The following is a 14,024-nucleotide window of genomic DNA, read 5'->3' as shown; positions in this document are numbered from 1 at the left end:
CCCCTGTATTTCCTGGGTGGTGTGATCAATACCAACATGTACAGTAACGCCCACAAACACTTGCACTTTGTCAGCAAAGTTCTTGTAAAGAAGAAAAAGAAAAGAAAAGAAGAATATTGCTGAGCTAATGCCCCGCCTACCCTCCCCCGAGCCACTAATCACTTCATCTGGGACACAAAGGACAAGACAAAAAGTGATAGACAGCTTTAAGGACTTCAACACAAAATGTATGCATCCTTTCTAACGGCCACTGGGGGGCAGTAGAGGTAACTATTCCAGCAAGGTTTTACAAGGTCTGACTCAAATTGCCTTCCTGATTTGTGTGACTACACCATGTTGTCTGATATTGTCCTCAAACATACATTTTGCTACTGTAATGGCACGCTGGAAAAGGTTGACATAGTCCCTAACCACAAGTACACACCGATTGCCCTGAGATGTAACAGGTAACTCAGTAATATTCATAGCGGCAGATCCTATCATGCTGAAATGTACCATCTTTATCTTTCATGATGGTCACTGCGTTTAAACGGCTTGGATCAAGCGTCCAGTCAATGTTTGGCTTTTCCGTGTCTAATTTCACATGTCACTTTCCTTTTCTTGGATGCTTTGCCACCAGAAGATTCAGCCTCATGCTTTTTCCCCTCCTCCCACTTTTAGTACTTTGGCCACAGCGAGTCAATCACATGAATTGCTTCAGCTTTGGTTTTTACTTCCTGATCCAACCCTGGCTTGGAATTTAACCCTGGCTTGGACTCTAACCCATGCAAGGCAGAACTGCCAGATATGACTGACTATCACAAACAGAAATAAAACTATAAAATGGGTGAAGTCAGCACAAAGTGTCAGATGGACAGAACAACTGTGCCAAGAGCCAAGGTCAAAGATTGTCTTCTGCTTGGAGACGGCACCATATGTAACATACACACACCTTGATGAGTTAGCCACTAGATTTCTAAAGTCTGTGCTGAGCAGTTTGTCACCACAATTCCTTCATCTAGTTAACGTCTCACTTCAGACTGGAACATTTCCAAAGGCCTTAAAGGGGCTGTTTGCAACATTTACACAGATGTCTCCAGGGCGCTAACTTTCCAATTTATTTCACACAGCATATCCCTCCTTCTTTCAGCTTCTAGACCGTAATGATGGAACTACATACGTACGTAACACTTGGATAGGTTAGTGCATGTGCCTCACAATACGAAGGTCCTGAGTAGTCCTGAGTTCAATCCCGGGCTCGGGATATTTCTGTGTGGAGTTTGCATGCTGCGTGGGTTCCCTCCGGGTACTCCGGCTTCCTCCCACCTCCAAAGACATGCACCTGGGGATAGGTTGATTGGCAACACTAAATGGGCCCTAGTGTGTGAATGTGAGTGTGAATGTTGTCTGTCTATTTGTGTTGGCCCTGTGATGAGGTGGCGACTTGTCCAGGGTGTACCCCGCCTTCCGCCGGAATGCAGCTGAGATAGGCTCCAGCGACCCCGCGCGACCCCAAAAGGGACAAGCGGTAGAAAATGGATGGCTGGATGGATGGATGGTTAGCGTTAGCTGTCATTGAATGTAAATCCTATCCTAAGAATAGCATGATTGCAAATTGTTTGTTGCCTCTCTTGGACTGCTTTTGTACGTGTGCACGCGTTCTCTGCACGTACGTGTTGACCAGACAGGGTGAGTGACCGCCGTAAATAACAATCATTTTGTACAGAGTAGTAAACATTTTTATTATAAAGGTACAAGCGGTAGAAAATGGATAGATCGATGGAACCTTATAATGGTAAAAGTAATAGTCTTTATGCCACAGTATTGAACAACAATCTGCCCATATCAAACCTGCCAATTTTGGGCAAAGTCCTGAAAAAAGGTGTCTCTCAAAAGCTGGTGATGTGCAATACCACTGATTTTAATTCAGATCTGATACCGAGTAAAATCCAGGCTGGTATCGGCAATACGGGTCCGATACTGATACTTTACGCAAATATACTTAATGGGTCTGGTAATGTTTAAAAAGTAGTGCATTTGAAGTGTTGCTGATCTTGGGGAATCATCTTCAAACGATATAAAGTCCGAGGGCGAAACAAATAGTGGTGATATTCTGCACTAAATGCATTATCTTGTCTATAGTCAACTCTGTATGAAGTGTCTTCAAATAGTCTACATAAAAGGAAACATACACTTGCTGTTTTATAATACTGACTGACTCATTTTACTTGCCGGTAATTTTCTTAAAGGGGAACATTATCACCAGACCTATGTAAGCGTCAATATATACCTTGATGTTGCAGAAAAAAGACCATATATTTTTTTAAACGATTTCCAAACTCTAAATGGGTGAATTTTGGCGAAATAAACGCCTTTCTGATATTCGCTCTCGGAGCGATGACGTCACAATGTGACGTCGCATCGGGAAGCAATCCACCATTTTCTCAAACACCGAGTCAAATCAGCTTTGTTATTTTCCGTTTTTTCGACTGTTTTCCGTACCTTGGAGACATCATGCCTCGTCGGTGTGTTGTCGGAGGGTGTAACAACACGAACAGGGACGGATTCAAGTTGCACCAGTGGTCCAAAGATGCGAAAGTGGCAAGAAATTGGACGTTTGTTCCGCACACTTTACCGACGAAAGCTATGCTACGACAGAGATGGCAAGAATGTGTGGATATCCTGCGACACTCAAAGCAGATGCATTTCCAACGATAAAGTCAAAGAAATCTGCCGCCAGACCCCCATTGAATCTGCCGGAGTGTGTGAGCAATTCAGGGACAAAGGACCTCGGTAGCACGGCAAGCAATGGCGGCAGTTTGTTCCCGCAGACGAGCGAGCTAAACCCCCTGGATGTCTTGGCTCACACCGTCCCTTATGCCACCGAAGATGATCAAGAGAAGAATATCGACCCTAGCTTCCCTGGCCTGCTGACATCAACTTCAAAACTGGATAGATCAGCTTTCAGGAAAAGAGAACGGATGAGGGTATGTCTACAGAATATATTAATTGATGAAAATTGGGCTGTCTGCACTCTCAAAGTGCATGTTGTTACCAAATATATTTCATATGCTGTAAACCTAGTTCATAGTTGTTAGTTTCCTTTAATGCCAAACAAACACATACCAATCGTTGGTTAGAAGGCGATCGCCGAATTCGTCCTCGCTTTCTCCCGTGTCGCTGGCTGTCGTGTCGTTTTCGTCGGTTTCGCTTGCATACGGTTCAACCCGATATGGCTCAATAGCTTCAGTTTCTTCATCAATTTCGTTTTCGCTACCTGCCTCCACACTACAACCATCCGTTTCCATACATGCATAATCTGTTGAATCGCTTAAACCGCTGAAATCCGAGTCTGAATCCGAGCTAATGTCGCTATAACTTGCTGTTCTATGCACCATGTTTGTTTGTGTTGGCTTCACTATGTGACGTCACAGGAAAATGGACGGGTGTATATAACGATGGTTAAAATCAGGCACTTTGAAGCTTTTTTTAGGGATATTGCGTGATGGGTAAAATTTTGAAAAAAACTTTGAAAAATAAAATAAGCCACTGGGAACTGATTTTTAATGGTTTTCACCCTTCTGAAATTGTGATAATGTTCCCCTTTAAACTTAATGTTTAATTAGTGGAGCCCTCAGATGTAAATACATTGGTGCATCTAATGGTTTCTTCTCTAAATGCTTGTGAGTGTCAAATGAAGTGAGGTCAGTAACGTCTTGCTGATGATAAATGCTTTCAATCTTCAAAAACAATATTTTTATTAAGAGTGTAAAAATCCACTCCATCCCATTTGAAATATCTTTTTTAATGGTCGCTTTTATATTTGCCGCTAAACCTTTCTGCACCGATTCAGGTAAGTAAACAGTAGCCTAATGGGACTCTAGACCAGGGCTGGCCAACCCGTGGCTCGCGAGCCTCATGCGGCTCTTTGGCTGGTTTCATGCGGCTCTTAACTCTATTAGAAAAAATCAAAATTAAAAAAAAAAAATCCAAATTTAAAAATACAAACCCCGTTTCCATATGAGTTGGGAAATGGTGTTAGATGTAAATATAAACGGAATACAATGATTTGCAAATCATTTTCAACCCATATTCAATTGAATGCACCACAAAGACAAGATATTTGATGTTCAAACTCATAAACTTTATTTATTTTTTTGCAAATAATAATTAACTTAGAATTTCATGGCTGCAACACGTGCCAAAGTAGTTGGGAAAGGGCATGTTCACCACTGTGTTACATGGCCTTTCCTTTTAACAACACTCAGTAAACGTTTGGGAACTGAGGAGACACATTTTTTTAAGCTTCTCAGGTGGAATTCTTTCCCATTCTTGCTTGATGTACAGCTTAAGTTGTTCAACAGTCCGGGGGTCTCCGTTGTGCTATTTTAGGCTTCATAATGCGCCACAAATTTTCAATGGGAGACAGGTCTGGACTACAGGCAGGCCAGTCTAGTACCCGCACTCTTTTACTATGAAGCCACGTTGATGTAACACGTGGCTTGGCATTGTCTTGCTGAAATAAGCAGGGGCGTCCATGGTAACGTTGCTTGGATGGCAACATATGTTGCTCCAAAACCTGTATGTACCTTTCAGCATTAATGGTGCCTTCACAGATGTGTAAGTTACCCATGTCTTGGGCACTAATACACCCCCATACCATCACAGATGCTGGCTTTTCAACTTTGCGCCGATAACAATCCGGATGGTTCTTTTCCTCTTTGGTCCGGAGGACACGACGTCCACAGTTTCCAAAAACGATTTGAAATGTGGACTCGTCAGACCACAGAACACTTTTCCACTTTGTATCAGTCCATCTTAGATGAGCTCAGGCCCAGGGAAGCCTACGGCGTTTCTGGGTGTTGTTGATAAACGTTTTTCGCCTTGCATAGGAGAGTTTTAAGTTGCACTTACAGATGTAGCAACCAACTGTAATTACTGACAGTGGGTTTCTGAAGTGTTCCTGAGCCCATGTGGTGATATCCTTTACAGATGTCGCTTGTTGATGCAGTACAGCCTGAGGGATCCAAGGTCACGGGCTTAGCTGCTTACGTGCAGTGATTTCTCCAGATTCTCTGAACCCTTTGATGATATTACGGACCGTAGATGGTGAAATCCCTAAATTCCTTGCAATAGCTGGTTGAGAAAGGTTTTTCTTAAACTGTTCAACAATTTGCTCACGCATTTGTTGACAAAGTGGTGACCCTCGCCCCATCCTTGTTTGTGAATGACTGAGCATTTCATGGAATCTACTTTTATACCCAATCATGGCACCCACCTGTTCCCAATTTGCCTGTTCACCTGTGGGATGTTCCAAATAAGTGTTTGATGAGCATTCCTCAACTTTATCAGTATTTATTGCCACCTTTCCCAACTTCTTTGTCACGTGTTGCTGGCATCAAATTCTAAAGTTAATGATTATTTGCAAAAAAAAAAAAAGTTTATCAGTGTTGTCTTTGTAGCATATTCAACTGAATATGGGTTGAAAATGATTTGCAAATCATTGTATTCCGTTTATATTTACATCTAACACAATTTCCCAACTCGTATGGAAACGGGGTTTGTATATACATAACATTTTTTTTTAAATCTATTAGTGCCCACGAGGTGTAGACGCGACAAACTTTTTGATGTCGGAGGCCCACGTTGCTGTGTTACTGTACTGTAGTATATCTACTGTCCCTGGCGTTTGCCGGGACAAAAAACACTACATTTCCCAAAATGCAGCGCGACCGAGACACACGGCCTCTTCATTGACTTCCGCTCAGCACAAAGAGGGCGTTTTCTCAAAATCCAGCTTGTAAAACACCGTGGCGTTCAACACGCGGCCTCTTCTAGCGGCCGTGATCGTGATCATCACGAAAAAAAAAGGAAATACTTGGATTACAATACTCGGATTACTTTTTTCGCCCGGCTTAAGCCGGTTAGAGTTGCACATAAGAAGAAGAAGAAGAAGAAGCCGAAGCCGGTTTGAGTGAGGTCAAAGGTGCATGTGCGTGAGATCACAGTAGTAAACCATTTGTGACAAGTTCACTCTCAAAATGGCAGGGAAAAAAGCACAGCAAAAGGAAAATAAGAAGAACACAGGGAATTTTAACAGAGTGAGTTTATATTTTTTTGTTGAACGTAACGGCAAGCCATTCTGCCTTATACGTCAGGCGTCATTAGCGCATTTCAAAGCTTCAAATCTTCAGCGTCACTTTAGCTTACTTTATGCCAGAGATGTCCAAAGTGCGGCCCGGGGGCCATTTGCGGCCCGCAGTTAATCGTATACCGGCCCCCCACACATTCTGCAAAAATTGCAAAATTGATAGTACTGCAAAAATTAAAAAAAACATTTTAAAAAAGTGGAATGAGGTGAAATCTAACTAGAAAAAGTTGCAATGTTGACACAAAAGCTGCCATGCAGGCTGTTTTTTTTTCTTTTGTCTTTGTTTATTTTTTTTTTTTTTTGTCATTGCTCAAAAAAAAATACAAAAAATACAAAAAATCTATGTTACAATGAATTATTACTTAAAAACATTCACTTTAAAATGTTTTATGTGGAAAAAATATTGCATTTATTGTGTGGAGACCAAGCAGAAGAACGAGACCGTAGTCGAAGAGCACAGGGGAGACACTTCTCCAGGGCCGATGTATGCTCGGGGCAACACCCTTCACCTTACCCAGTGGGTCTCCACAGCGGACGACTTTAGGGTGAATGATGAGTCCAGAGATTAGTTGCAAATCTTGCTTTATTGATTGCTTGCACACAGCCAATCCAACACAAAACCAACTAGTCCCTCCCCGCACTCACGCTACCGCTCCCTCTCTTCTCTCGCCCACACACTCACTGATGTCACTCACCTCACATGCGCACCTATTAAAGGACCACACACACACATACTCTACTCTCATAACACACAGTACAGTTAGTAGAACAACTGTGTTTTCATTACTGTATATTTGATAGGTGCCATTGCCCCGGAATTGTATTGCATTGTACTTTCAAGTACAACAATGAGTAGATGAGTGTTACGTGTGTGTATATGTGTAAATAAATGAACACTGAAATTCAAGTATTTCTTTTAGTTATATACATAATAAAATAAATAAATATAAATATAGCTAGAATTCACTGAAATTCAAGTATTTCATATATATATATATATATATATATATACATATATATATATATATATATATATATATATATATGAAATACTCGAGTTGGTTATCTGTGTTGGCCCTGCGATGAGGTGGCGACTTGTCCAGGGTGTACCCCGCCTTCTGCCCGATGGTAGCTGAGATAGGCTCCATCGCCCCCCGCGACCCCAAAAGGGAATAAGCGGTAGAAAATGGATGGATGGATGGACTCGAGTTGGTGAATTCTAGCTGTAAATATACTCCTCTCCTCTTAACCACGCCCCCAACCACGCCTCCCGCCCCACCCCGACCACGCCACCCACCCCCCACCTCCCGAAATCGGAGGTCTCAAGGTTGGCAAGTATGTGTGTGTGAGACAGTGTGTAACGACGTGGTCGCATCGTGATGCGGGTGTGTTCTCCCAGGGATGCAGACGGCTTCGGACACAGCTTGCAGGTAGGAATATGATTTATTTAACATATAAATCATACGATGAATAAACAAAAGACATACACGTAGCACAAAAGGCAAAACAAAAGGGCTAGCGTGGGAGCTAGTAAACCAAAATAGCCTAGCGTGAAAACTAGCAGCTAAGGAACATGAAATAAACGTCGTCATCAGTTGTGTGGGAACAAACTAGGAAGCCAGACCGAGTGAGGCCAGGGCAAAGACTAAATAGCCATCTGATTAGTGCCCGGGCAACAGGTGCGCGTCCCGAACACTAACCAGAGGCAGGTGAATGTAATCGGTTGACATGGCAACTGAAAACAAACAAAATCAAGGTGCTGAAAACACGTGACTCAAACATAAACAAACTATGATCCGGGCAGCGGATCGTAACACAGTGCACACAATGTTAATTGTTGAAAATAAGTGGCCTGTGGTCTTAGTACTGTAGGAGTCATGTTGGTGTGTGACATTTACAATCAATCTGGCTGAGCAGAGGTCTGTGTGTGTGTGTGTGTGTGTGTGTGTGTGTGTGTGTGTGTGTGTGTGTGTGTGTGTGTGTGTGTGTGTGTGTGTGTGTGTGTGTGTGTGTGTGTGCGTGTGTGTGTTTGTGCGCGTGAGGAAGGGATAGGGTGATGTTCATGTGTGCTCATGTGTAGGATGTGGCTCTTTGCAGTAACACAGTAAAAAAAAGTGGTTCTTAGTCTCTGACTGGTTGGCCAACCCTGCTCTACATCATCAATTAAGCGGGGGTGTATATTGTAGCGTCCCGGAGGAGTTAGTGCTGCAAGGGGTTCCGGGTATTTGTTCTGTTGTGTTTATGTTGTGTTACGGTGCGGATGTTCTCCCGAAAGTTTGTCATTCTTGTTTGGTGTGGGTTCACAGTGTGGTGCATATTTGTAACAGTGTTAGAGTTGTTTATACGGCCACCCTCAGTGTGACCTCCATGGCTGTTGACCATTGCATTCACTTAAGTGTATGTAGAAGCCGCAAATATTGTGTGACTAGGCCGGCACGCTGTTTGTTTGGAGGAACAGCGGACGTGAAGACAGGATGTAGAGGACGCTAAAGGCAGTGCCTTTAAGGCACGCCCCCAATATTGTTGTCCGGGTAGAAATCGGGAGAAATTCGGGAGAATGGTTGTCCCGGGAGATTTACGGGAGGGGCACTGAAATTCGGGAGTCTCCCGGGAAAATCGAGAGGTTTGGCAAGTATGGGTTAGGGTCAGGGTTAGAGGGTTAGGGTTATAATAAGGCCATGCCGAAAAAGGCGTTAATAAGTACTTAATAATGACTAGTTAAGAGCCAATATGTTACTAATTTAATTGTTAATAGGCAACTAATTAATGATGAATATGTTCCCCATACTAAAGTGTTAACATGTTTTTTTTACTGGTGCATAAAATGAAGCGTGCATGAACATCACCTTGTCCAAAGAACAAAACCAACACAGTGCATAAACTCACAACAATTTACACACCTGCAAATCAGTCAGCTGTTGCCGTATCCGTAATACGCCGATAGGGAGAAGTTTGTATTTACACGATGAGTCGGGTGTGTCTTGACCTCCGCGGAACCCCTGAAGCCGATTCACCGAACCCCTAGGGTTCCATCCAACCCAGGTTAAGAACCACTGGTTTAGTGATTGACAATAAGATAACAAGAAATGTGTTTTTTAAATATATGGCCACTCCTCCACCTTTTCCAGGACGATGGCATGGGAAGACATTATATGCATTAATAGCAACGTCCTTGTCAGAGACTGCTTTACTTAGCCACCTTAAGATAAGATAAGGAAGTCTGCATTTTCTTGCTGGAATCCAGATTTTGACTAAGTCTAATTTTGGCAGGAGACTCCTATTATTGAAATGGAGGCCTGACCCGGCTCTAAATTCATCAGCAGTACTGATGTTATTGAAGCTGGGTCCTGGATTTGGTTGCACATTGCCTGATAGCAGAAGTAAAAGCAATATCAAGATTTTCTGTTTCATTTTGTGAGATAACCCAATGAAAACATTCTTTGGCGGAATTTGCGGCCCGCAGCTAATCTTTTAACGGCCCACGACACATTCTACAAATACTATATAAAAAAACCTAAGTAGTGTAATAAAAGAGGTGAAAACAGGTGAAATGTAACAAAGAAAAGTTGCATTGTTGATTGTAATAAAGCTGCCATGCAGGTTGTTTTCTCTTTAAAGCTGTCATTGCTCAAAAATAATAATGAATCAAACTCCATGTTATTATCAATTATTTAAACTATTTAAGACTCCAATTAAGTCACTTTAAACATTTGACTTCAAAATATTTTTCCGGGAAAATATTGGATATTTGGTGTTTGCCTTAAAAACAAAAGGTTTTTGACTAAAAGGGCAAAAACAAATAAAAAATGAAGAAGCTGTCACATACTCGCATGGCTGCTCTAGTTGTGACCCCAAGATGCAGGAGACAGGAGGACGACGTGCAGGTGAGAGTCTTTTAATTCCCACAGGGAGCACAAGGAGGTGCAGCAGGGAAGTGCACAGAAGCATAAGCAGCATACAGCAAACCAGAGTAACCTTTAACAAAACAATCCTTGAGCCCTGACTGGAGGGCGAGGCAGGCATAAATAGAAGCCAGCTGGTTAGTTCAAGTTAAAGTAGCAATGATTGTCACACACACACTAGGTGTGGTGAGATTATCTTCTGCATTTGACCCATCACCCTCACCCCATGACCAGGTGTGGCCAGGGTGCCAATCAGCGACAGGTGAGGAGGGAAAAGCGCTCAGAGAGACAAACAGGAAGTGGGACCAAAATAAGAGCGCTGACTAGGAGATAAACACCAACGCAAACAGACCATGTGACACCTGACGTGACAGGTCGTCACAGAAACGAGGGATGGATCTGAAGTTTATCGAGAGACTTAAGTGTTGAAAGTAAAAAAATAAATACATTTTTAAGGCATTTTTTAATTGTCATTGCTCAAAAAATAATGAATTAAAATCAATGATGTTATGAATTATTGACCTATTTAAGATTGCAATTACGTTTAGTAAACATTATTATTTAGTTGTTTTGCCATAACAAAACAGGGTTTTGACAAAAAGGGCATAAAATATTAAAAAATAATATGATATGGACAGATAAACCTGAAACTGATCTAGGGGTTTAAGTGTTGAATGAAAAAATACAAGATAAATAAAAATGAGCTATTTCTACCATTGTTATGAGCGAGAGCCTTCCTGGTCGCCAAGAAAGCAGTGCGAGGCGAGTGGAGAACAAACGGATTTATTGACAGAGATGTGACACAATGTGATATTGATCATAAGCAGCGGCCATTCAAAGAAAGAAGAAATCCTCGTCATGATGTCAAGGCCATGAAACGTGAGCCCCGAATGATTTTCTAGCCACCAACGTTTGATGTTGAAAGTATTTTAACGGCCAAAGAAGAATAGATGGAATAGCGTGAGGAGCAGTGGGATGAAGAACAAAGCACATCTCCATGACGTCCCTCAGCGATGGAGACATCTCTCTGTGTTCCAGTGCACAAAGCATCCTGGAGGAAGAAGATGACTCAGCACATTCCCAACAGAAGCAAGTTGAACATCATCTTCACACAAGAACATTTGGAGGTGCAGACTTACTCAGCCTTCAGCCGCCACCTTCTCGGAGAGCTCCACGCCGCCGTGGCGAGCTGCGGGACAAACGCAAACGGTGAAGGAAGAACATCCAGAAGGTGCCTCGTCACTCACATCAGATCTTTGAGGTGTGACTTGGAAAGATGAAGAAGCAGAGTGCTGCTCTTCTACTTCCTGACTAGGATACCTTCTTGATGAGCCAGCACACTTGAGGTCTCATTTGGCTGATCCTCATCATGAGGACTCATGTCAAACGTGAGATATGCCACACTTTGTATTGCGTGTGCTCACAGGAGGCTCTTTTATTGTGAAGGAGTCAGCTCAAGTTGGGATTTTCAGGCTAAACTTGTAACAAAGGTCCACATCAGACCTCCATGTGAGTGACGCTTCACCACGGCTTTGTTTCTTGCGGCTCAAAGAAAATATGTTTTACTTACGAGCTGGATCGTACTGGGCTGAAATGAAAGTGAAACAAGGTGAAATGGACTTTTTCCTCACGTGTTTCTATGTGAGAGTGTGCGCTCTGTCTCTGTGGATCTTTGAGTGTTTGGCTGGAAGGCAACTAAAACATGCAGCCCGGATGAAAGCATCAACTCACGGCCTGGACCGAGAAGAAGAAGAAGAAGAAGAAGAAGACGGAGGACATTGGTGTCCCTCACCTTGTCTGTTTCTGTGACGCCTGACCATGGCGATGATGATGGCCGCCAGGACGGCCGCCACAGCGACGACCGCCGCCGTGGCAGCGAGGGCGACGCTCCAGTTGTCTGTGGAGAGCAAAAAAGCACAAGTGGAGTGACAAAGCATGAAGAGGAAACCTTCATGACTACTTTGCATGCAGACGTCAAGCGTTGTCATGGTGACATGGATCAATAATGGTGACAGGTGGACTTGTGATGGGAAACATCTCCAACTAAATGTGTCTTTCTCACCTTCATGGCTTGCGTTGCTCAGGATGCTTCTTCTCTCCAGCTTGGTGACCAGGTCCTCCTTGACGCCAGACAGCTGGAACACACATTCGTACTTGCCCTCCACCTCGGCCGTCACCTCCACTTTCAGCTCCACTGACATCTGGAAGGTTCCGTCGTGGTTGGGGAGCAGCTCTCCGTGCTCCACGTCCTCGAAGATCTGCTCGCCGTCTTTCCTCCAAAACAGGTCGGCTAAGTCGGGGTAGAAACCTGTCGCCATGCAGGTGACTGGAGAGGATGGCGTCTTCTGGAGGAGGAACACCTCTGGAAGCTCTGCACAGGAAGTGATGTCACGTGTGAACAGAAGACAACGTGGGGAGAAGGTGTGGATGGAGGTAAAGATGGAGAGAAGGTGTGGATGGAGGTAAAAATGGAGAGAAGGTGTGGATGGAGGAAATGGAGAGAAGGTGTGGATTGAGGTAATGATGGAAAGAAGGTGTGGATGGAGGTAAAGATGGAGAGAAGGTGTGGATGGAGGTAAAAATGGAGAGAAGGTGTGGATGGAGGAAATGGAGAGAAGGTGTGGATTGAGGTAATGATGGAAAGAAGGTGTGGATGGAGGTAAAGATGGAGAGAAGGTGTGGATGGAAGTAAAGATAGAGAGAAGGTGTGAATGGAGGTAAAGATGGGGAGAAGGTGTGGATGGAAGTAAAGATGGAGGGAAGGTGTGGACGGAGGTAAAGATGGAGAGAAGGTGTGGATGGAAGTAAAGATGGAGGGAAGGTGTGGATGGAGGTAAAGATGGAGGGAAGGTGTGGATGGAGGTAAAGATGGAGAGAAGGTGTGGATGGAAGTAAAGATGGTGAGAAGGTATGAATGGAGGTAAAGATGAAGGGAAGGTGTGGATAGAGGTTAAGATAGAGAGGAGGGGTGGATGGAAGTAAAGATGGAGAGAAGGTGTGGATGGACGTAAAGATGGAGAGAAGGTGTGGATGGAGGTAAAGATGGAGAGAAGGGGTGGATGGAGGTAAAGATGGAGAAAAGGTGTGGATGGAGGTAAAGATGGAGAGAAGGTGTGGGTGGAGGTAAAGATGGAGAGAAGGTGTGGATGGAGGTAAAGATGGAGAGAAGGTGTGGATGGAGGTAAAGATGGAGAGAAGGTGTGGGTGGAGGTAAAGATGGAGAGAAGGTGTGGATGGAGGTAAAGATGGAGAGAAAGTGTGGATGGAGGTAAAGATGGAGAGAAGGTGTGGATGGAGGTAAAGATGGAGAGAAGGTGTGGATGGAGGTAAAGATGGAGAGAAGGGGTGAATCAAGGTAAAGATGGAGAGAAGGTGTGGATGGAGGTAAAGATGGAGAGAAGGTGTGGATGGAGGTAAAGATGGAGAGAAGGTGTGGATGGAGGTAAAGATGGAGAGAAGGTGTGGATGGAGATAAAGATGGAGAGAAGGTGTGGATGGAGGTAAAGATGGAGAGAAGGTGTGGATGGAGGTAAAGATTGAGAAGAGGGGTGGATGGAGGTAAAGATGAAGAGAAGGTGTGGATGGAGATAAAGATGGAGAGAAGGTGTGGATGGAGGTAAAGATGGAGATAAGGTGTGGATGGAGGTAAAGATGGAGAGAAAGTGTGGGTGGAGATAAAGATGGAGAGAAGATGTGGATGGAGGTAAAGATGGAGAGAAGGGGTGGATGGAGGTAAAGATGGAGAAAAGGTGTGGATGGAGGTAAAGATGGAGAGAAGGGGTGGATGGAGGAAAAGATGGAGAAAAGGTGTGGATGGAGGTAAAGATGGAGAGAAGGTGTGGGTGGAGGTAAAGATGGAGAGAAGGTGTGGATGGAGGTAAAGATGGAGAGAAGGTGTGGATGGAGGTAAAGATGGAGAGAAGGTGTGGGTGGAGGTAAAGATGGAGAGAAGGTGTGGATGGAGGTAAAGATGGAGAGAAAGTGTTGATGGA

General features: G+C 43.7%; 3 protein-coding genes across 3 annotated transcripts in view; all 3 read right to left on the bottom strand.

The window, feature by feature from the left end:
* The window catches only part of LOC133609291 (zinc finger BED domain-containing protein 5-like), a 202,923-nt gene that overhangs the window by 56,855 nt on the left and 132,044 nt on the right, over nt 1–14,024 (bottom strand). The gene's annotated exons all lie outside the window — the stretch shown is intronic.
* LOC133609151 (class I histocompatibility antigen, F10 alpha chain-like) overlaps nt 1–14,024 on the bottom strand; it is a 57,332-nt gene that overhangs the window by 31,702 nt on the left and 11,606 nt on the right. The window lies entirely within an intron of this gene.
* On the bottom strand, nt 11,172–13,382 carry LOC140678961 (uncharacterized; the record flags this gene model as incomplete). Its single annotated transcript, XM_072913567.1, has 3 exons — nt 11,172–11,221; nt 11,825–11,929; nt 12,095–13,382. Coding segments are annotated over 3 exons (1,443 nt in total), but the record flags the coding sequence as incomplete, so codon positions are not given.

Source organism: Nerophis lumbriciformis, linkage group LG07 (assembly GCF_033978685.3).
Source record: "Nerophis lumbriciformis linkage group LG07, RoL_Nlum_v2.1, whole genome shotgun sequence".
Classification (NCBI taxonomy): Eukaryota; Metazoa; Chordata; class Actinopteri; order Syngnathiformes; family Syngnathidae; genus Nerophis; species Nerophis lumbriciformis.
The sequence above is the reverse complement of the archived record's forward strand: the minus strand, read 5'-3'. Positions and strand labels throughout refer to the sequence as shown.